Source organism: Lepisma saccharinum, chromosome 16, assembly GCF_977018435.1.
Source record: "Lepisma saccharinum chromosome 16, izLepSacc3.1, whole genome shotgun sequence".
In the NCBI taxonomy this organism is placed as follows: Eukaryota; Metazoa; Arthropoda; class Insecta; order Zygentoma; family Lepismatidae; genus Lepisma; species Lepisma saccharinum.
In genome coordinates, this window is record NC_139244.1 from 23,264,689 (window position 1) to 23,289,552 (window position 24,864).

The window sequence follows — 24,864 nt, forward strand, 5'->3', positions numbered from 1 at the left end:
ATACAAACCGACAACTCATCAAAGCACTATCAACAAGAAAATAACATACAATAACATGCTGTACTGCTGCCTTGTTTCAATGCAAGCAAACATTAAAATACGCGTTTCATAATTTTAATTTTAAAAATGCCTTCTCTATTGTGACATGCCTCTTCTATTCCAGTTATTAGAATCGTAATTATTATTATTATTCTACCATTAATGACATGTTTTGTCGAAGTTAAATTATTTCATTAATATATGTAGTGGAAACGTTTGCATTTAACGTTTCACGAAACTTAGCGTATAGCCTTGTAAATATTGAGATTACAACACTGGGTATAAGAACAGAGATATAACCAAGGTTATTAGAATTATATAAGGTTGGTTGGGTCGTAAGCTTGTTTACTCAAAATGCACGCGATCCGATGACGAATCGTGAGATCAAGTGAATCTATCCTCCGAAAGTCCACATAAAAGTGTTGCATTATCCACGTATCAAAAAAGAGCACAAAGTGAAAACTGTAAATGGAGCACAGAAATGCTTATATCTTGATGTAAAGAAGTGGAAAGACTGATATAAATTTGGGTCTGCGAACAGATTCATAAATCTCCAGAAGGAATTCTAAGCAGTTGGAATTTTTAGGATTTTTTAGTGTTTTATAAAGTAGAAGAAATTTAGAAAACTGCTTTACTGGCGTCTGCCAAGAACCCAGCCAAACCTTAATGATACATGTTCATGTCGACTTTCAAAAGTCAAAAATAGAGTAGGCTGTGAAACATCAAAGAAATATCTGGAAAAAAATATCAGTGTATGATGAGTCTATTCGCAAATTATTAACACGATCTTTGGGCATGAAATAAATTTTAAATAAAGCATATAAATCAACCTAGTCACTTCCCAAATGATTCTGTAATTTTTTAATAACAACTTCTTCCGCTTTTAAGCTCGCTTTTTTCTGCGATAGTTTAATCGGTACGCAACCTGCAGATTAAATTAGGATATGAACCTTTGAATCGAATTCAGGACACCTTGATTCAAAGGTAATAACACATGTAAGACATCGAAATTTTCATTCGAATAAAGAAATCCATTTGGATTAACGTTATAATAGCAACTACTGTATATAAACTTCCGAGCAAGTAATTAACAAGAATAAAATAAATAAATAAAATAAAAATAAATAAATCATGCAGTTATTATGAATGATCATTTTGAATACTTCTTGAATGCACAACTGCTTAAATGTAACAGATTATCAAATAATATTACATAGGAATAAGAACTTTCGTTTTGTATAAACCTTAAATTATTCAATTTACTAATATTTCAATATATTACACGTAGTACAGTAATCAGCAAATATTTGAGGAACAGATCGGACAGAAGAAGAACACAATATTTTTTTTAAAGTGTGCGTATTCTCACCCGACCCAAAATAGAAACAGTCTTTTTCGACCGATTTTGAACGTCTGCCATTTTCCCTAAATCCATAATCCAACAACATTAATTCCATGCTGAATCTGTAAAAATGTATCAGGTCTGGTGAAAATATTACTTCTTTCTATTAACATTAAGTGCGTGCATGAATTCTTTGCTACTTGCCTGTTTCTCACAGTTGTTTCGGGTATACCTTCGTTGTCCTTTATACGTGCATATTGCAACACTGTTCTTTCACATCTTGTAGGTAAGTTCACAGACATGTTGAAATGCATGCTTCAATGCAAAAGCGTTGTCCTACATTTCGAATCAGATAATTGTCTGAATGTTAGAAACAACATATGTGTGAATTTCTTATGAAGTAGAGTGCACGACGGATCAGGCATTGTGCATTTCTCTTCCATCTGTGATCAATTAATCCATACAGGCTGTGAAATACGAAGCGTTCCCACAAAATGCATCACTACAAATATTCACAATTTTCAGTGTCAAATACCAAGCAAATTAATCATGCGAAGGAAAATTTGTCATATTTCAACTTCGATTACAATGTTCGTTACGAACAATGAACGCAGAACGAACTTTTTCATTCATGAATCTTCGTTTAAGCAGAGCATTACACACTTCTCATATGTGAGATTTGAAGATTGGTTCCCACGATACGTCACGAGCAAGGAAAAAACAGTTGAAGTACTCCTTAGCTACTGACCGGGGTTGGATATAACAGTACGTACGTATTCATTATCTACATTATGTGTACAGGGTGTACCAAAAGTCCCATTACCCCCCTTCGAATTGTAGACTAACCTGCAAAATGTTATTTTAACAGCATGCGTATGATGAGAGGATGGTATACCACTAAATCAGACCAGTGACCACTATTCACTCCAGAGGATCTGTGTGCACACCGCCATTTTCATGGCACAGTATTGTTTGCCTCCAGGTGCGATGTGGAATCCTCCGTAACATAAGATGTCAGATCTGGCAGTGTGCACACAGAGTAAATGGTGGCCATTGGTTTGATTTAATGGTATACCATCCTCTCATCATACGCATGCTGTTAAAATAACATTTTGCAGGTTTGTCTACAATTCAAAGAGGGGGTAATGGAACTTTTGGTACACCCTGTAGTTTAGATCGCCAAACTGTTCCTGTAATCCCGTGTTCATATATTCAGCTGAACAAACTAGCTGAATGTTTCCAGCAGTTTTTATTCTTTTCACTGGTTCCTACAAATACTAGGAATTTTCCCATTACTTTCTGATAACGTGTTTCCTTCCTTCACGAGGTGAAATCGTATAAAGAAGGAAGTTTGGTAGTATGAGGAACCACACTCAGGCCCATAGCCAGGATTTTATTTCGGGGACGGGGTCATCCCTTATCAGCAGTGGCGTCACCAGAAATATTTCTAGAAGGGAGCATTCCATTAATAAAACTTGATTAGTTACAACGGTTATAATTGTCATTTTACAATAATAACTATTATAAGTTATTAAAAATAAATTGTTATTATTATAATTATATAAATGGAGGGACTTTGTTTCTCGATGACTGACATTATTTTTCTTACATTTTGTACAGTTAGTGTATTGAAATTCATAGTTTTGTTAAATGTAAAAAGGCAAAGCGCTCCCCTGTGCTATGCACCAAGCCATGAAGGCGTATAGGGGTGTGGGGTTAAGGCCCCACACTTTCTTGATCACGGCCGAAGATGGGGGTGATGTGATGAGCACCAGGCCCCTGGCCGCCTTTATCCCCCAGAGTTTCCTCCGGGTGCCCACTTTATACGACGCTAAATGGGCGTCGGGAGCCGCTTGAACAGGTGAAAAAAAATCCCGGTTCTCCCCCGCCGGGGATCGAACCCGGGTCTCTCACATGGTAGTCAGACGCCCTGAGCTACCGCGGCTTTATTTTATGTTATTAACTTTTACACATTCCGTTAAAAAAATACTTTAAAAGTTAAGGGGAAATTTTACTTATAAAGTTTGTATTGTGTGACCTTTCACAAAGAAAACTATATATTTTGGGAGCTGTGGATCCATATATTCTTCTGGATCTAGACTTCCTTCTTGTCTTCTTTGTAAACTTCCCTCTGGATTTCCATTTATTTATGTTTTTGACGATTTAATTAATTCCTTTATCCAGCTTTTTCCTTTAAGCTTTGGGAATAAAACTAATATCCTCCCTTGCGGCTGCGATTGGAACGCGCCAACACTGAGTACAACAGAGTGTATACTTGGTGCAAACGATTGACACGCGCATCCAAGTAGGTGCTACGGTTGAAAGGCACAACCAAAAGTGCTGTGGGGCGTCGATTGGAACGCGCAGCCACTGGTGTAAACAAAAGTTTCCGCTAAGGGGATGGTAAATCAATCATACAGATTCAATATCTGTTCAGACACAAACTTGTATCAGTGCGTTGACTTCTTTAATTTTCTGATCAGTTTACATATGATCACTAGTGTGATTTATCAAGTATATACATTAATTAATTTATTTTATATTTATTCTTTATCTTCTTATAGTAGATTCTATTGTTTTTCATCTTTCCAATCTGCTTATTTATAAAGTTATTCACATATATTATGTTAATTCTTAATCTTGCCCGCCTGGTGCTGCCATCTCTATTCCGCTTTGGCAAACTATTTACATTATTTGCAGGCCCGTAGCTAGAGGGGGGTAGAGGTAGCAACTGCCCCCCCTGAGAGACTGCTTCCCCCTTGTGAAAAATACAGAACACATTCCTACCTGAATTTCTCTCAATGATCTTTACAATTATATCATGTGTTACTCTAGCAACATAACAAAGACACTTATTGATTTTGTGATTTATTAGCGTGTATGGGATTCCGTATAATGTCGTATCATGATTGGGGGAGGGAGGAAATTCCCTTCCAGATTCAGAATTCGGAAAATGATTTCGCAATTTTCAGTATCTAGAACAGTTGTGACATTTTGAGTAGTCTTGTAGCCTAAAGATGTCGGATGTTTTTCTTTGTTGCTATGAACTTAGAACTGATTAAATTTTTGTTTCCCAAGTCTGCCTTTTGGTAATAGCGATTCATGTGATAGAGAGAGGGAGTGGATATTTGATTTTTGTTACTTATTGTTGCTTTTCTGCCACTTCTAGCTAATCGCAACAATTAGTGATGACGTGAAATTGATGAAGAGACACTCATAAACAGTGCCGCAACCACATGGGAGCAGGGGACGGGGGCACTGTCCCCCCCAACCTTGGAAGGAAGTCCATTCTAGGGGAAGCAAACATTGAAGTAACAAAACAAGACTAGGAGAATCTAAGAATAGCAGGACAATTGGATACTCATGATGGAATTAGTTTTTACGTGTTCCTTGCATTTTCTTCCAGATGGCCAAGGACACTTGCAAGGGGCACAGAGGGGCAATTGCCCCCCTCCATTTCAAATTTTATAAAATAAAAATACATTTCGTAAAATATTCTTGCTCGCTTCACTCGCAACGTCTGCTATTCTTACAGTCCAACTTCAGAGCTATAGCTATGGGGTGGCGGGAGTCGGCCAAACGATCTATAGTAAAAAAAATGTTAAAGAGAATGCCATGGCGCCCCTTCAAGTTATTTGTTCCCTATTAAAACAATTTCTTTCTATGAAACTTAATATGAAATATTAATGATGACACTGTAATCCAAGAAGAAGTCATTGATCAATCAAGGGATTCCTATTTGTTTGTCAGGTGTCAAAACATGTATTTTAACTATAATATAATACAATTCACACAATATTTTGCAAAATGGTTAACGTAACCAGTAGGCAAACATTGTCTGTAGTGATGCAAAAGTCTCCCCTTTCAAGGAAATAGAGTCCGTGGTGGACTAAGGGTCCCATGTTTTAATGTTTTAGAAAGTACAAAAAAATATTACAAATTTTTACACAATTCATCGAAGTGTAGATAATATGTTACCATTATTATTTAATAAATTCGATTTTTCTTGCATAACACAACACAATGGTGCTGTTGGATTCACGTTAGATTCCTTTGTGAGTAAAAATCTTGCATACTGGAAACTAGAGGGAATCATTATGAAGCATGAATTATAAAGGGCTCCCTTAATCAGTTTTGCAGAGAGGCCGAGAGCTGTTAGTACATATTAATCATCTGTTAACATTATCGACCTGTAAATATCAAGTAGATACAGTCCCTATTAGCTTATTTATGTTAAACTTTATATTCTTTGCAGTGGCGTGCCCAGAATTTTTTAAAGGGAGGGGTTATGTCTACATTTTTAAGTAGTCAGTCCTCATTTTACCATATTTTCCTGCCTTTCACGTTCTTTGTTTTCAAATATTGGACCAAAAAGGGGGGTATAACCCCCACCAGTCCCCCCTTGGGCACGCCACTGATTCTTTGGCAATCTGGAAAGATCATTATCGAAATATTGCTATTTGATGTTGCTCGAAGTTTTATTGTCCGTTGCAGTTTCAAGATATCATCCCTTTTCTGTTACTTATCTCTTTTGAGGGAGGGGGCAAGTGCCTCTGTGTACCCTGCTATATCTGCCAATGCGACACAATATATTAAGAAATTGCCCCCTCTAGGATTGACTTCGCCCCCCTACAAAGAATTCCTGGCTACGGGCCTGATTATTTGGTCCTATTGGGTACGTAACAATCACCCGAAGTATGATGGAAGACATGTCATCCAAACCCGCTAGGTCGTGACGTAAGGGTTAGGCTCCGACAACAGGACCCCAAGTTCCATGAGACAGGCAACATAAAACTCGTGTAGCGCTGGGATAAATGCCTGAACCTCAACTTCTATGTTGAGAAGTAGTTCATGAAATGTCCTTTCACATGTCTGTTTGTATTCGTCTAATAAATACCTAATGGAATTTGTAGACTTTGTATTATTTCTTTTACGATCATTCGTAGTAGAAGCCAATACTCTGTTTTCTGAGAACGTGCTATTTTTATTATTTAAGTCCAAGCGTCAATTCAGAGCAGGTATAGTACTCACTGAGTCGCTATGTTAGTAGGTGTAAGTTTTATTTATGCTACTCTTAATGAAAAGCAATGGAAATTATGTTCAACAAACTTTTAAAATTTCCTTCTATCTGGTTATAGTGTGAAGTTAATTCCTTCGAGAGAATAAACGTAAAATCTCCCTATTATTCACGTGGTTGCGTGACTTTGTCGTCGTTGAAAGTTTTTTCAATATTTTCTAATGATTTGGTGTTTTATCTACATGCTCAAAACATCGCTATGTCCACTGAAAAAATAATGATTTTATTGCAAATAAACAGAAATTTCAATATCTGTGGCTTCATCACTGAATGCAGAAAATCTCACGCGTTTATATGGTATATATCAGTGGAGTATCGAAGATGGACCCGGCTTTGGCCCAAATTTCCTCTTAAAAATATTGCAGCCAGGAGAAGGTTGTAAAAGAATAGAATAGAATGGTCTTTATTTAAGCAGGCGTGTTTCGGCCTCATGTGCCGTTCTTACAACCAATCCTTGTCAAAGATACAATAAATGAATAAAAACAAAAAGAAAGAAAAAAACACATAATGATCATGATAATACAATCAAGATAATATAAAGATTATACAATGATAAAATAATACATTGAATAGATTAGTATATACACTGTGGAGTAAAGATAATTAATAAGTCTTCGGTAGTTCAATGTGTGTACGGGGGGAGGGGGGGGGCGGTAGGTTAGGTATGCATTATATGATGTGTAAGTGCAGGTGCAATTGTTAACATATGAAGGTTAATGAAGTTGTTGGGACAATAGTAAGTTCTTCAGATTTTCCTTAAAACTTTGATGGCAAATAATGTTAGTCACTGGTGCAGGCAGTTTGTTCCATTCCCTGTAACAATGAAGGACTTGTTATATGTGGCGGTTTTATGTTTGGGGATTTTTACATTGTGCTTCTTGCGGATATTATGTTCGGCTGATGTTCTACGAGAACAGATCTTATCGGATAAGTATTTTGGGGAGCCACTCTTAAGTATTTTGTGCATCAAGGTGAGTGTTAAGTATTGTCTTATATTGTTAATGTTTAGCCAAGAAAGTTTCTTTAAATAGGGGGAAACATGTTCCTTTCTGTTTAGGTTAAATATGCAACGTATACAACAATTCTGAATTTTTTGAAGTTTATAGTTTAGGCCCTGGGATATATTACTGTACACTGGAGCGAAATAGTCTAATGTGGATAGGAAAGTGCTTGTATAAGACGATCTTTAGCACCAACTCTAGAAAAGAAAGCATCATTAAGCCTTAGAGGAGGTCCTGGTATCTATGTTCTATCCCGGAAATCTCTGAAACAAGTGAACGGAGACAAGTTTCTGCGTAGTGATTCAAGAGGGCTTGACTAATGAACGCATGCGAGGGCAAGTTATTCCCGGGACGGCCTTGAATCCGGCGCGGAGTGACCCTCTGTTGCTGCGTTTACCTGCGAAGGAACTCGCGGTCAAACAACCAATTAGGCCTACTGCTTGGGCAAGAAGCGGCAACATTAAAAATCCTCCTCTCCAAAACGGCCAGCAGGGAAACTGGATTTTGTCAAAATAACCGTTCTGCGATGTGAATGGACACCGGTTGGTACGGCGGTTGTGTACATGAAGAGGGAAAAGCGGCTGTCGCTCTCAGCTGTTATGCAGCAGCGCGCACTGCTTCTCTCCGTCCACTCGCTTTCTTCTCTTCTCCACCGTTATGTGCGGCCTTGGTTCACATATTCCCGGGACATGGTACGAAGAGAATATACTAGGGTAAATCAAATATAAACGGGAACTTATTTTTCGTAATTTATTGAAACAAAATACAAATACAAAACAAAGTAATTACTTTTCTACATAGCTCCCTTGAACTGAAATGCACTTTTGCCAGGGGATAGGGAGTTTGGCAATCCCTTTGTCACAGAAAGTTCTCGGTCGTGTGTGCAGCCAGTTGCACACGAACTCTTCCACTTCTGCGTCATCCTGAAAACGCTTACCTCCGAGTGCTTCTTTCAGGGGTCCAAACAAGTGATAATCACAAGGGGATAAGTCTGGACTGTATGGAGGATGTTCAAGTGATGTCCAATGAATTGCATCCAGTTTGTCACGTGTTGCACCAGCTGTGTGAGGTATTATATAATTATATTATTATATAATATATTAAATAAATTGCACACGAAATCAAAGCAGCAGTTACTAACCCTTGTAATATTATCCTTTCCAGAAACCTTTTTCGGAAGACAAAACCAATTTTGCCAAACACCCGACGGAAGCAGAGGCCAGTGTGTTGTCATAGACCAATGCGAACCTCTAAGAACTCTACTGCTGAGGGGACGACTGACGTCACAAGTTCGCTACTTTCTCCAAGCATCGCACTGCGGCTTTCAAGGCCAGAGGCCGCAGGTGTGCTGCCCGACGCTGCAGCAGCCTCAGGTGGCGACAACCACCAGACGGCCTGGGACGGACAGGCGTCCTCCAACCCCCAGGCCGCAACCAGGCGGAAGGTCAAACGGTCTGCAGGAGGCAAGGGAGATATGTGGAACTGAGATCAATTCGAGGATAGTCAACGGAGAGAGAACGGCAGTTGGAGAGTTCCCATGGATGACCCTGCTGAAATACTCTACACGTAAGTAGAGACAACTTTTTCTTTATTATTTATGCAATGCAACAACCACAGTAATATTTAGCGGCAAACGTATGATCTATACAGGGTGGTCCAAAAAGGACTTTACAATTTTGTAAGCGTATAAAAATGCATTCGGAAACGTTACAGAACTGGTTGCGGTGTCATTTTCTAAGTACAAACGGCGTGGAATGGTACCAAATTCCGCTGGCGCTTGCGGTTAATTCCATCAAAAATTGCTGCTTTCACATGTTAAGGGAGAGCTCGCTGTATGTTTTGGCCGCATCCATGTCCAAGAAGTTGGCGCACCACATCACTACCACACCGAAACCCGGAATATCCTCAATAAACCGATTTACAGGTCCATGAATGAAACATCGAAAGTAAAAATCGAGGGTGTTCAGATCAGGTGAACTAGGTGGCCGTGCAATTAACCCACCTCGAACTAAGCATCGACCTGGAAATCGGTTATTGAGGCTATCCCGTACTTCCGCGAGGTAGCGAGATGAATATAGCATATGTTAACATGTGATAAAGTCATACCACTCGACAAAGAGGTTGTAGGGCCTTAAATTACAGCCAACATATTCATGGGCAAAATAACGCCTGAATTAGCACAGTGGAACGGAACTATTTCTCAGAAACATGTGGTTTGTTTACATGAACTTAGTTCTTGCAGTGGGTGGAGAATGGAGAGACATCCCCCTTCCTTCCAAGTGTCAACAATTAACAACTAGAGGGAGGATGCAGAAGCTAGAGGGGAAAATTCCCCGCCATCCTTCAAAAATCACATTTTATTTAAGGGGTGTAAAGATACATTCGCCTCCATTGTGATCGTTGATAATTAGTAATGCAAAACTTAATCTTTACAGGGAATGGCGAGTCGTTCCAATGTGGGGGCGCTCTCATCACTAATCGCTATGTTTTGACTGCAGCGCATTGCATTGTGGATATTCCCCGAAGTTGGAAGCTGTAAGTATTAGTTCAAAGTGCGGCCTTGAATGTACTAAACTAATAAAAAATATATTAACTCAATGCCATACGCAATGACGGGACCAGCACAGAATGAGTGAAAAGGCGGAAATCATTTCTGAATGGGGCCTCCCCGATGGCGCAGTGGTAGCGTCATTGCCTTGTAATCAAGGGGTTCCGGGTTCGAACCCGGTGGAGGCACATAGTGGTTCGGATCCCACTTTAAACTGTAGGTCCAGTCTCGATTAGCCTTAATGTGCATAAAGTGGACTTAAAACACCAAATCAATCAATCAATCATTTCTTAATGGGGTAGTCGCATTAAATATACATACAATATCACACAAAATGCATCTTTGCCTTAAAATAGCATTTAGACGGGAAGGAAATGCTCAAAGAGCAGACAGTAAGAAAAATATGGACGGAAAGGGAAGGCAGAAAATATACGACAATGAAAAGCAGAAACATGAAGAAAATTGAATTGAATTTTATTTTAAGTGTAAAACTTATTCCTATGCAATTACACTTGTGAATCATAACACATATGGACCAACTCAGGCCTTTTAGTCTTCAATGATTTCTGATTTATATGTACGAAAAAAAACTATTCTTAACTATACTTGTCGAGACTGTCATGGTAAGGCGTGACGATACAACTTTGCCTGCCACAAACAGAATAGTAAATACATAAAAACTAAATTCTGGCTGTGAAATTTCAAGCTCTTCTGTGTTCCTGACACTCTTGTGTTCCTTTCAAGGTTGGGGGTTCGCCTGGGAGAGCACGACATAGACCAGGATCCTGACTGTGAGGACTTCAGACTGAACAAGGTGTGTGCTCCATCGCCCCAGGACTTCAACGTGGAACCCATAATCCATCCAAATTATGACAGCAGGAACAGGAACAAATACAACGACATCGCTCTCCTGAGACTGGACAGGCCAGCCACGTTTTCAGGTAAGAACAGCAAGGGCGTGCCGAGAGAGAAAGAGAGGAGGCATATACAATATATATTTTTTAAAAAATGAGACCCACCCAGCCTTGTATCAGCAGGTACCTGGGACCAACGCTGGGCGGTAAAGGCAGGCGGGCGTGATGCTGATCACATCATCCCAACTGTGGCCGAGATCAAGAATAGTGGAGCTCTACCTCCACCCCATATGTTTTCATGGCATGGGTGCACATGCACAGGGGTACCTTTACCTTACCTAAACATTTAACATATTCCGTAAATAAAAATCGAAAAATATTTTCACCCTCCTTTCCAGTGAAAATGAAATACCTACTACAGACCTGCAACTGCTTGTTATTTATATTATTCTTCATTAAGAGTATTAAGAGGAACATTCCCATTCTCGTCTGTTCATCAATAATGAAGATATCTTCCTAATAGGACTAATTCATTCCATTTTTCAATCCAATAATTCCTTATTTTCCTTTCAATAAGGTAAAACACTAATTTTTCAAAACATAAAAACGTCTGGTAGCCGGTCAGATTCGATGCCTGATTACTGAATTTTTCATCCAGCATTTGTATGAAGATTATCAAAAGCCATATTATTTTCAATGAATGAGTTTAGAGTTCTCGAATAACAACCCCTCCTCACCCCCGTGGCTCAACAGCCCGTAAGGGACTTCGCCTATCTCCCGACTGCCAGTCTCCCTCCCACAATCCTACCTAGAGGTATGGAGGTCTTCAACCAGTAATGGGGTGACATGTGGTCAGCACGTAGAACCCCCAGCCGTTATAGAAATTTTTATACCGTCCAGCAGTCGGAGCCCAAAGCACAGCGCCTTAGACCGCACGGCCACGGAAGAGGACTTGAGCTTTCGAATAATCATTATAAAATCAGTTCGTGTAATACAATCGTGTATGACAGCATGACAGTCCAATTGTGTTTGAAACTGGACAGGTTTGCTGTCTAGTGAAATTTTCATACTAACTTAATGAGAAGACGATCAGAACGCATGTTATTGCAGTGAGAATGTGAAATGAGGAAAACAGTTTAGCACCTCAATTGTTCTTCTCGGCATCAGGTAGTTCCATTTTACACTCTTCTACATCCAGAGAACTTATCAAGATAAACTGAACAAGTTTCATGGAGACTCCTTGTTTATTTTATGCAGTATCCAGTCTGATGTGGACGCTGCCTCTTCGTACAGTTCTTGGCACTCAACACGTTCATTTTCGGGTATGACTCAGCGCACCAAACTTAAGCACCTTCTTGGCTAGCTGCCATATTTCATCTTCTGACGTAAGCCCGGAATGTTTTCGTGGTTAGGTTAGGAAGATTGCAGGTTCGAGTCCTGTCACGGTCGGAGAATAAAAAGTCTTACAATGAATTCACTTTTTAAATTCCTCACAGAAACTGTCACTAGCGAGACGATAATTATCATTATTTTCTTTAAAACCGAATTGTCTGTCCTTTTGTAACTACACTTTTTTATCTCAACGGGAATGAAAAAATCACAATTACGGTGAAAGCAGATGACTGTACTTGAATGACCAGTATAAAAGCTATTGGTATAATGCAGTCGTTCGTGACCGTCTGGCCTAATGGATAAGTCATCGGACTTCTGCTCCGAAGATTGCAGGTTCGAGTCCTGTCAGGATCGGAGAAAACAAACTTTAACAATAAAAACACTTTTTAAATTCCTCACAGAACCTGTCACTAACGAGTCGTTAATTAGCATTATTTTCGTTTGAACAGAAATTTTATTTCCTTTTGTAACTACACATTTCTATCTCGACGGGAATGAGAAAATCATGATTAAGGTTGCTACGCCCCTTGTGGGTACGTACTTAAATGTTACTTACCACGGCTACAGATATCTTAATCTCAGGGGGATAGGTTCTTTGTTTGAGAATTCCAAATAAGAAAGCGTTTTATAGCCAAGAGGATATAGTGAAATGCGGATCTATATTCTGAGAACTTGACAAAATACAGAGAATATATATATATACATACATACATACATACATACATATATATATATATATATATATATATATATATATATATATATATATATATATATATGTATGTATGTATGTATAATCGAAAAGGCTTCTTCTTCTTTTAAATGGCTTCTTCTTTTAAAAGGCTTCTTCTTCTTCTTTTAATGTGGAAAAAGCTTCTTCTTCTTTTATTATGGAAACGGCTTCTTCTTCTTTTATTATCAAAAGGCTTCTTCTTCTTTGATAATTGAAAAGGCTTCTTCTTCTTTTCTTCGTTTAATTTATTATCTTCCTTTAAAGCGTAATCTTATTTATGTGCTCGCTTTCCCCCCCGCTTCTTTGTCAAACAATACAAGCTATACTTGTAGAAAAAGTAGGTCGACTAAACTGACAATAGCGCCACCTCCTATTTGACGACCAGAGGGGAATAACCAGGATCGCTAATAACAAGCGCTGCCAATGGCCCAGTGAGACTAATAAAGAGCGCAACCGAAAAGTGCTTCGGGGCGTCTAATTTGACACAGCGCCACCGGGGACAAACAACCAAAACACTGACGATGTTCTCCTCGTCAGGAAAATAAAAAGAGATAGATTTCTGAATTCGTTCGCTTACTTAATAACTTTCCTAAACGTTTCATATGCGGCCATATTCTTAATTATTTTAATTTACTATATACAACATTCTACTTATTCCTTTTATAATATTTGAACTCTTCTTTTATATATTTCTCAATTTATTATAATATATATAATCCCTCTTCTCCGCTCCAAGTTTGTACAATGAGCTCTGCTCTTCTTTATATGGCGTGCTGCCATCTATCGTCGATTTCGAGAAACCATGCCTCCTTGTAACATTCATTGTGTCATCGAAACTGGCACGTGACACAATATCCCCCTCTTTGAGGATGAAAAATTGATATATTGGAAAGTTCATTTGTAAATTTATAAATTTTTCTATCGTTCTATGTGACTTCTCTTACTGTTTCTATTATTCATTAACTAAGCTCTTTTTTACTTCCTCCGTGCAGTTGTACCTCCTGATATTCTCCAGGTTCTCCCTTCTCTCTATCTTTGTTTCTGTATGCTTTACTACCGCTGTGTTCCGAAATAAATTCATGACTTCGTATGGACCTTCATATACGAAGAACAATTTCTTGATTGCTTTCTCTGATGCTTTGCTCATTGGGTGTGTTTTGCAAAATACTAGGTCTCCCTTTTTTAATTTTATTTTTATACCATTCTCTGATTTTTTGTTCATTCCTTAGCCTCTACTTTTGATATTACTTCCCTCGGCCAATCAAATTCTTTGAAGATGCTAGGTTCTTCCATATATCCCACAAACAATTCAGCCGCACTCTTCTTTGTTTCCTCAGATATAGAGTTGTTCATCAATCTTATGGCTCTGTTAACTGCTATGGACCACTTCGTATGATTGTCGTGACATAACATTCTTAGAATTCTTACTATTTCCCCGTTATATCTCTCTATCGGGTTCGAACTTGGATGATACCTAGCAACGTTTATCATTTTGATTCCTTTAAACTTCAGATAATCTTTAAAGTATTCGGATACAAATTGTGTACCATTATCAGTGAGAATTTTTAATGGAACTCCATAATGTTTGACAAATCCTTCTTCTAAATATTTTACTATCTCCTTTGCTGTAGCCTTCTTGAGGTTATAACATATCACAAACTTACTACATACGTCGACGCATGTGAGAATGTATGTAAATCCTCGTGATTTACCTCGTGGGAGAGGTCCAATCAAATCAATAGATATCATATCTATTACGTGTAACTCTTCTCTTTCCATTTTTATTTTTGAAGGTTTAGTTTTTATACATAGCATACAGTTTCTTACATGATCCACCACATCTCTCTTCATACACTTCCAGAAGAAAAATCTCCGGGCGAGTCTCAGTGTTTTATCAATCCCGAAATGTCCAGACTTCTCATGCACTTCTGCGAGTACTTTTTTAATGAGTGTCCAGGTACGCAGAGTTGCACTTGATTGGATTTCTCTATGCTTACTCTAAAAATCATTCCTTCCTTAATTACATATTTTCCTTCTATCTTTGCTCTTCTCATTTTCTTTTCGTTTTCATTTCTATCTCCATTCAAGACATTTAGGATGCCGCTTAATTCTTCGTCTTTCTTCATGCTTTCTATCCATTCTTGTCTGGATATGTTCCCGAGTTCTTCATCCATGATGGCATTTATGGATAACTTCAACACTTCCTCTGGTTCCTGCGTCATATGTAAGGGAGATCTACTTAGGGCATCTGCAATTTTATTGTCCTTTCCTTTAATATCCACTACTTCGAAACTGTATTCCTGGAGAAGTAATGCCCATCTTGTCAAGCGAGGATTCCATTGTCTTGCAGAGTTTAACCATATAAGACTCTTATGGTCGCAAAGAATTTTAAATTTTCTTCCTTTCAAGTAAACCGCAAACTTTTCAATACCGAATATAATGGCCAAACATTCCAGTTCGCTAATGGTATACGCCCTTTCAAACGCCTTCAGTGCACGACTCGCATATTGAATTACAACATCTTCTCCATCCTCGGTTTTCTGGAAGAGATAGGCCCCTAGACCTATATTCGATGCGTCTGTTCCTATGATGAAAAGTCTTTTAAAATCCGGCTGGCCTATAGCTGGACTAGATGTCAGGTCTTCTTTTAGTACATTAAAAGCCTTTTCCTCCTCTTATGCCCATTTCCATTTCATATCCTTTCTCAAAAGATCGTATAAAGGCTTAGCTTTTGAAGCGAAGTTTCTTATAAATTTGCTCCTCCAATTGCATATCCCTAGGAATCTTTACAATTGCTTCCTGGTTGTAGGCTTTGGAAAACATTTTATAGCCTCATTTTTATCGCTACAAAGTCTTACGTTTCCTCCAGATACTATATGCCCTAGGAACTTGATTTCTTTCTTTGCAAACGAACATTTTTCTAACTTAACGGTAAGTCCTGCTTCTTTCAATTTACATAAAACCCAGTCTATTTTGCTTATATGATCCATCCAGTCCTTTGAATGTATACACATATCGTCTACGTATATTGCTAACCATGACTTTGTTTCTAGACCAAATATTCTGTTTAGTGCCGTTGTAAACGCCGACACCGATGAATTTAGTCCGTAAGGTAGTCTCTTAAATTGGAATAACCTGGACCCATACCTAAATGCTGTGTATTTTCTAGATCTTTCTTCAATCTCCACCTGGAAGTATCCTAACGTTAAATCAAAATATGTGAAGTACTTACTTCCCGCAAATGAATGCAACAGCTCGTTGATTTTTTGTACTTGATTTCGTGGTAGTAATACATGCTTATTTAGCTCTCTCAGGTCCAAAACAGGTCTCACGCCTCCGTTTGGCTTATCCACTACGTGCATGGGGCTTATGTGAATACTATTCGAATCTTCTATGATATCCCAGTCTAGCCATTTCTGTAGTTCTTCTTCAACAGCTTTCGTCTTGGTAAACGGTATAGAATATTGCCTAGATACTATGGGCTGATTTGTGTCGACCTCTATTTCATATGAATACACATTCGTAAGTCCAGGTCGCTGGCTAAATAAATTCCTATGCTTTCAAGTACATCTCTCAATTCTCTTCTCTCCTTTTCAGAGATTTCTATGCATTCGCTCACTTTATCTTGTATTTCTTTAACGGACGCCACATATTCATTTTCTTTTTCCTTTATTTCTCTATGTTTATCTTCGTCGTATTCACCTTCTTTATACATAACGTCCCTTTTATTAACCACAAGACCTTGTTTTCGAACACACATTTCTTTTGTTGACTCGTCACACATTGTCTCCATAGGAATATCAAGTCTACACGACTCTTCCAATTCAACATTTAGCCTTCTCTCTTTGACATGAATGTGCCCATCATATTTTTCTAGGAAAGACACTCCTAAAATAATCTCACACCGTAATCCTTTCACCACTAGGAAATTTACTGAGAAATTTTCACCTTGGATATTCATCATGATTTTTATTGATCCCTGTATCTTGTATTCGTCCTTGCCGGCTGCCATGACTAATCTAATCCTGTCTTTCTCGCATGTATCTAATCTAGCTTGCGGGTACTTCTCTCTTATTTTCTTCCAGCATTTGTAACTCATGACTTCCACTACGCTTCCACAATCTACCAAACATTTAACTTCCAGTTCTATTATTTTAGCTTTAACATAAAACGTTCTCCCAGGTTTTAGTCTTCCAAAGTCTGGTTCTCCTACTAAACATAATTCTAGACTGTCGCTGGGTTTCTCTGTTGTTTCTCCCCTCATTTCATGTTCCTTTTCACTAGCTCTCACACCTGGGGATTGCTGCAAGAGCATTACATGTTTGACGCTCGATTATTATGGGCGTTCTCCAAATGTTCTCCTCCGTGCGATCTTTCTCGGAACCTTCTTCCATCATTACAATAACTTCTTGTTAGCTCCATTGCCTCGTTTCTCTCTTCGTCCTGGGATATATTTCTTCTCTCAGTTTCATCATTGGATGCTCGTCCATTCTGCTGTCTTTCTTCTCTTTCCTCTCTCCATCTAGGACTTCCCCTTCTGCCATATCTCTGAAACCTATTTCGGCCTCTATATGTCCTATCATATCCCTGGTACCTTCCATCTCCAACAAACTCTTGATTCCTGACGTAATCGTTCCTATTTCTCAAGTTGGTTCCTCTTCCTCTATCCTGGTCCTGATCTCTCAAATCCAGATTTCTAACCTCGAGCTCTTGTCTTCGGAACGTTTGCCTGTTGCTATTATCTTCGTCATCATAACGTCTCTTTGAATAAGGTCGATCATTCCTGTCATTCCTCTCTCTATCCCAAGAGTTTTGAGTTTTCTTCAACATATCTTCTGTCCTTAGGTATTCTATTAAGTCATCCACTTTCTTTATTTTCACTGCCGCTATAGCTCTTTGGATTCTTACTGGTAGCGTTTGGATTACTTGTTTCACTAATTCCTCTTCACTGCATCCTTCTTTCAAATTCTTAAAGCTTCTCAAGGTTTCCCATGTACGTTCCTCCAGACTTTCAATTTTCGACCAGTCAATGTGTTTTCGTTTTAGGGCTTCCAATTGCCTTTCCTTGATGTCTTTGCTACAATAGTAATCTAAAAACTTTCTACTGATTTCTCGAAAGTCTTTGAATTTGTGTTGGTTTAATTGGTACCACCCGGCTGCTCACTGTTCGAAACACGTGTCAATGAGACTAAGAGTCATGTGATCTGGGATTCTCATTAAACGTATGTTCGTGGTAAGCTCCTTCAAGAATTTCCTTGGGCATTTTTCTGATATATTTCCATTAAATTTAGGCATATGTTGTAATTCCTGTGGTCTAGGTATCCTTGATTTATATCTTTCACAACCTTTGTATTCTTCTTCCAGCGTATCTAAAAATTTCTCATCGTTGCTACCTTCTTCACTACTCTTCCACTTTCAATTTCTCCTTTTGTGAGATCTTTTCCCATATTCTTTTTTCATTTCTTCTTCTGTTGTAGACTCATCGCTAGAGCTTTCTTCTTTTATCTCTTTTTTGATATAAGTATCTTCCTCGCTTCATCGAAAGCTGTATCTATCTTTCCTTTCTTTCATTGATATATTCCCTAATCTTCTTTCCACTTCTTCCATTCTCTTCTCTGTCTTATCCATCCTGGATACTGTTCCGTTTATTTTCCTATCCATTTCCTTTTCTCTCTTATCTGCTGCATTTATTTTGGTTCGATTTTCCACAATCTCCTTTTCTATACTCAGAGTTTCTTCTTGAGCTTCTTGAAGTCCATGCGAATTTTCTTCTCTGAGTTTTAGAACTTCTCTTTCAATTCTATTATTAATTTTTAAACTTCTATCTTCTATCAGGAGCTTAGCTTCCTCTATCTTGCTTTCGTTTTCTTCTATTCTTGAAACGGCTAATTCTATTTGAGATTTACTTTCAACCAGCTTTCTCTCCAAATATTCGTTTCTTTGTTTATTTTCCTCTCTGAGATTCGAAACCTCCTCTTCTATTCTTCTATTTGTATCTAAACTTATACTCTCGATTAACAACGTTGTTTCTTCTATCTTTCTTTCCAACGACTTTCTATTTCCTTCACACGTTTCATTTAATCTCAAGAACATCTCATGAGTTTCGGACCTCGAGGCTTCCAATTTCCTACTGTTTTCCTCGAGCCTTTCTTCCATCTTTTCATTATTTTCCTCTAACTTTTCTTTTAATTCTCTCCTACTTTCATCTATCTTCTCTTCCATCTTTTTCTTACTTTCTTCTATCTGCATCGATAACTTCTGGAACATTTCTATCATGTTAACCTCTTCCGTCTTCTTTGGTTTTTCCTTCATTTTCTCTTCTTCTTTTCCCTTTTTTTCTCTTCTTTTTCATTTATCCTTTCTTCCTTGCAATTTTTGCATACGTAATCTCCTCTTTCACTTATTCCTATGTATTTTTCTCTTCTTATCTACTCACATCACCAATGTTTCATTTCTTTGCATGAGCTGCATAGGATAGTTTCTTCCTTATTTCCCTCTTCTCCACAGCAGTTTAATATTTCCTTTCTGTCTTCCATTTCATCCATTATAATTTCTCTGTTCTCGCCTTCAATTTTATTTTCTTCCTCCATCTTGGCTTTCTCTTTCTTTGCTTTCTCAGTCACAATTCTGCTAGCCGCAACGTTGGTCGCCACTAATGCTACGCCCCTTGTGGGTACGTACTTAAATGTTACTTACCACGGCTACAGATATCTTAATCTCAGGGGGATAGGTTCTTTGTTTGAGAATTCCAAATAAGAAAGCGTTTTATAGCCAAGAGGATATAGTGAAATGCGGATCTATATTCTGAGAACTTGACAAAATACAGAGAAAATATATATATATATATATATATATATAATCGAAAAGGCTTCTTCTTCTTTTATTAACAAAAAGGCTTCTTCTTCTTTTAATATGGAAAAAGCTTCTTCTTCTTTTATTATGGAAACGGCTTCTTCTTCTTTTAAATGGCTTCTTCTTTTAAAAGGCTTCTTCTTTTAATATGGAAAAGCTTCTTCTTCTTTTATTATGGAAACGCCTTCTTCTTCTTTTATTATCAAAAGGCTTCTTCTTCTTTGAAAATCGAAAGGGCTTCTTCTTCTTTTCTTCGTTTAATTTATTATATTCCTTTAAAGCGTAATCTTATATATGTGCTCGCTTTCCCCTCCGCTTCTTTGTCAGACAATACAAGCTATACTTGTAGAAAAAGTAGGGTCGACTAAACTGACAATAGCGCCACCTCCTATTTGACGACCAGAGGGGAATAACCAGGATCGCTAATAACAAGCGCTGCCAATGGCCCAGGGCGACTTATAAAGAGCGCAACCGAAAAGTGCTACGGAGCGTCGGACTTCGGATCCGAAGATTGCAGGTTCGAGTCCTGTCAAGGTCGGAGAAAATAAACTCTTACAATAAATACACTTTTAAATTCCTCACAGAACCTGTCATTAGCGAGTCGATAATTAGCATTATTTTCGTTTGAATAAAAAGTGTCTGTCCTTTTGTAACTACACTTTTCTATCTAAACCAGAATGAGAAAATCACAATTAAGCTGAAAGCAAATCACTGTAATTGAATGACCAGTATAAAACTATTTATATAATGCAGTCGATCGTGACCGTGTGGCCTAATGGATAAAACGTCGGACTTCGGATCCGAAGATTGCAGGTTCGAGTCCTGTCAGGATCGGAGAAAACAAACTTTAACAATAAAAACACTTTTTAAATTCCTAAAAGAACGTGTCACTAACGAGTCGTTAATTAGCATTATTTTCGTTTGAACAGAAATTTTATTTCCTTTTGTAACTACATTTTGCTATCTCAACGGGAATGAGAAAATCACAATTAAGGTGAAAGCAAATCACAGTATTGAATGACCAGTATAAAAGCCATTGGTATAATGCAGTCGTTCGTAACCGTCTGGCCTAATGGATAAGGCGTCGGACTTCGGATCCGAAGATTGCAAGTTCGAGTCCTGTCACGGTCGGATAAAACAAACTTTAACAATAAAAACACTTTTTAAATTCCTCACAGAAACTGTCACTAACGAGTCGATAATTAGCATTATTTTCTTTAAAATCCGAATTTTCTGTCCTTTTGTAACTACACTTTTCTATCTCAACGGGAATGAGAAAATCACAATTAAGCTGAAAGCAAATCACTGTACTTGAATGACCAGTATAAAAGCCATTGGTATAATGCAGTCGTTCGTGACCGTGTGGCCTAATGGATAAGGCGTCGGACTTTGGATCCGAAGATTGCAGGTTCGAGTCCTGTCACGGTCGGAGAAAATAAACTCTTACAATAAATACACTTTTAAATTCCTCACAAAACCTGTCACTAGCGAGTCGATAATTAGCATTATTTTCGTTTGAACAGAATGTTTCTGTCCTTTTGTAACTACACTTTTCTATCTCAACGGGAATGAGAAAATCACAATTAAGCTGAAAGCAAATCACTGTAATTGAATGACCAGTATAAAACTATTTATATAATGCAGTCGATCGTGACCGTGTGGCCTAATGGATCAGTCTCGCGCGAACCGCGGAAGGAGGAAGTTGGATCGCTGCTCTCTCCCGTAGCGTGTAGTTGAGACAGCGTGCGTGTATTACGTAATCGTCCAGTCGAACAAAACTGAAGTCTTGAAAATGGCCATTAAGCGAGTGAACACGTTGAAATTGAACTTTAGAGAAGTGAGATATAAGCCCACGTCAAATGAACTACATCGCTGGATAAGTACGAAATTGAAACTGAAACCAGAACAGGTTGTAAGTATAGAAGTAGACTATTATAGAAAATGTGTTTTTGTGAAATTATTGTCTAAAGTAACGGGTGAACAGTTATTACGCGAGTCGAAAGGAGTGTATATGTATAATGACGATGACGGCGAACATGAAGTGATGATGACGTGGGCAGATGAAAATCATGTGATAGTGCGGCTGCACGTCGTGCCGAGTGAAATGTCAGATGAAGCAATTTATTCTGTACTAACTAACTATGGACAGGTGATATTCCTTGATGACGAAACGTATTCGAAAGACCACATATACCCAGTGAGAACCGGAAGAAAATTAGTAAAGATGAACTTGTCCCGTGCGATACCTTCATATGTTACGATCAGTGGCGGCCGATATTGGGTCACGTACAATGGTCAAGAGCGTACGTGTTCCTACTGTGACGCGGTCGATCATTTCTTTAACCAATGCCCTAGTCGCCAGAGGCCAACAGCACGCACAAGTGATAACTCGTACGCAGGGAGAGTGCGACCCGCCCCATTCAACCTCAACAGCGCTGAAGAAGTGATACACAATGATCGGTCAGTACTTCCAGCTCCAACAACCAAGACGCAAACTGAATCAACTGTAGATGCCAGTTCCGATATAATACAGGGTGTCCCTTTAACGCCGACCGAAGAAAACAGCACCCTGCCTAGTGTCGATTCCATGGCGGTTCCAGTATCTTCCAATGACGATACTATCCATACTACGCAGATGACTCCTGAGGAAACCATCGAGAACTCACCACCAGTAGATGCAGATTCTTCGCAGACGACAAACATGGACCTGACTCTAGAACCCCCATCATTGCCGACCCCAGCTTCACCCATACTGGGAAAGAAGAAGAGGAAGAAGCAACGTAGCACAGACCAGAATCTCACCCACCCGGCGAAGAAAACGAACGAACAGCGTTCACCATCGCCAGTGAAGTATACCCTGACCCCAATTGTGCCCAACCCTTTGGAAACACCCCCAACCCCACGATGACGACCACTCTAAATACCGATTCTTCAGGAAACCCGTAAGTACATGCAATGTTTTGGTTGTTTATATCATTAGTGTGTTATATGACGGCTCCCGTGTATCATTTTGCCACACTAAATCTGAACAAACTATCCTCTACAGTCAAACACCATGCCTTGACCGATTATATAAAGCAAAGTGCTCTCGATCTTCTTTTCCTTCAAGAGGTCGGTACAGACGATTTTACATGTGGCCACGACTACACTATATATAATAATTTCACATACAACGCCACAGGTACTGCCATTTTGGTACGACAAGGTATACCTGTTAACAAAACTTTCCTGCATCCCTCTGGGCGAATTACGTGCGTCGAAATAGGTAAAATCTGGTTTTGTAATATCTATGCGCCTTCAGGATCAGTGGCCCGCGAGGCACGAAACACTTTCTATGCAACAGAAGTGGCGACAGCTTTAGGGGGCAACCACCAACATATTGTCCTTGCTGGGGATTTTAACTGTGTGTTACGACGACAAGATCAATATCCAGGGTTTAACTCATCCCTTAGTCTCTCTACCCTGGTCGAGGCCTTTCACCTAAAAGATGTCTGGGAAACCAAGCACCCACAACTGGAAGGATTCACCTTCATACGTCCAGACTCGGCCAGTCGATTAGACCGTTTCTATGTAAGTGCGAACTTATTACCCAAAGTGTCATCTATAAAGATTTTTCCCACTTGCTTCACCGACCACCTTAGTGTGCAACTAGACATGGCAATCGACGCCAAACCTGCAGTTCGGGGACGGGGATACTGGAAACTTAATAGTCGGGTTCTCCAAGATGAACAATTTCGAACAGCCTTCAAACAAAAGTGGAAGGAATGGGAAAATATGAGCAGGCGCCAAACTGATATCATCACATGGTGGGACACATTCCTGAAGCCGTCAATCAAGCATTTTTGTATAGCATACACACGTATGATGCATACGGATTTCCATAAGAAATACAACTTCTATTATCGCGTACTCCACGAGTTGACGAAACAACTCACCCAGTCCTGCAGGAACTGAAACGTATACAATCGGTCCTACTGAGGATGCACCACGAGCGAATGGCAGGTTTCGTGGTGAGAAGTCGTCTCCCAACAATTGACCCTCAAGAACAAGCCAGTATTGCCCATGTAAGCGCAGAACAGCGAAGTGGGAAAAGGAAACTCATAACGAGATTGCAACAAGGGAACGAATGCCTCACACAACCCTCAGACATTCGTGCATGCCTATATGAACACTATGCAGCACAATTTAAGGCACCCCAGGCGGAAGAAGAACACGTGACATACCCCGATATCCCCACACTATCAGGGGAAGATGAAGCCATCTTAAACCAACCGTTCACTAAGGAAGAAGTGGAAGCGGCCATCCAACAAGCCCAAAAAGGAAAAACCCCGGGCATAGACGGACTACCGATTGAATTATTTCAAACATTTTGGCCTACCATGGCAGACCTGCTTATGCGGTGGCTCAATGCCTGTTTTGAGCAGAAGAAGTTAGGTCGTACAAGCTCGACAGGGGTCATGGTCTTAATCCCGAAAGTGATACATCCCTTAACACCTGAACATTATCGCCCCATCACTTTGTTATGTGCCGATTATAAAATATTGGCACGAATATTAACGCGCCGACTACAACACTATGCAGCTACCCTACTAGGCCCTCATCAATTTGTGCACGGAACTAATGGGAATATAACAACCGTTCTCACTAGCATACGAGACATCGTTACTGTAATGAATGAAGCCCCTGACTCGGAAGCAGCTCTAGTAGCCCTGGACTTCAAAGGAGCATTTGACTCATTGTATCATCATTATCTATTTCGGCATTTAACTCAGGTTGGATGCGGAGAATCCTTCGTAGAAGCGATAAAGAGCCTATACACCCAGGCTCGGGTACATTTGTGTGTAAATGGAACATTATCCTCGCCGTTTGTTCTTCAACGCTCTGTTAGGCAAGGTTGCCCCTTTTCACTCCTCGCCTTCTGTACAGCTCTTAGTCCCTTCCTACACCAAATAAATCAACGACTACAAGGAATACAAGCGTATGGCATGACCTACCGAGTTTTTGCATACGCCGACGATGTCACAGT

At 39.2% G+C, this 24,864-nt stretch overlaps 1 protein-coding gene and 1 non-coding gene across 2 annotated transcripts in view; both read left to right on the forward strand.

Annotated features, from left to right (window-relative positions):
• Positions 1 to 24,864, forward strand: part of LOC146000527 (uncharacterized) — a 120,681-nt gene that overhangs the window by 39,989 nt on the left and 55,828 nt on the right. Inside the window, exons 7-9 of the mRNA XM_083138273.1 lie at positions 8,730 to 9,025; positions 9,895 to 9,994; positions 10,752 to 10,948. Coding sequence (XP_082994399.1) covers positions 8,730 to 9,025; positions 9,895 to 9,994; positions 10,752 to 10,948 — 593 coding nt within the window. The remainder of the gene's footprint in view (positions 1 to 8,729; positions 9,026 to 9,894; positions 9,995 to 10,751; positions 10,949 to 24,864) is intronic.
• On the forward strand, positions 21,195 to 21,267 carry TRNAQ-UUG (transfer RNA glutamine (anticodon UUG)). Its single transcript has one exon. It is a non-coding gene; the product is annotated as a tRNA-Gln (tRNA).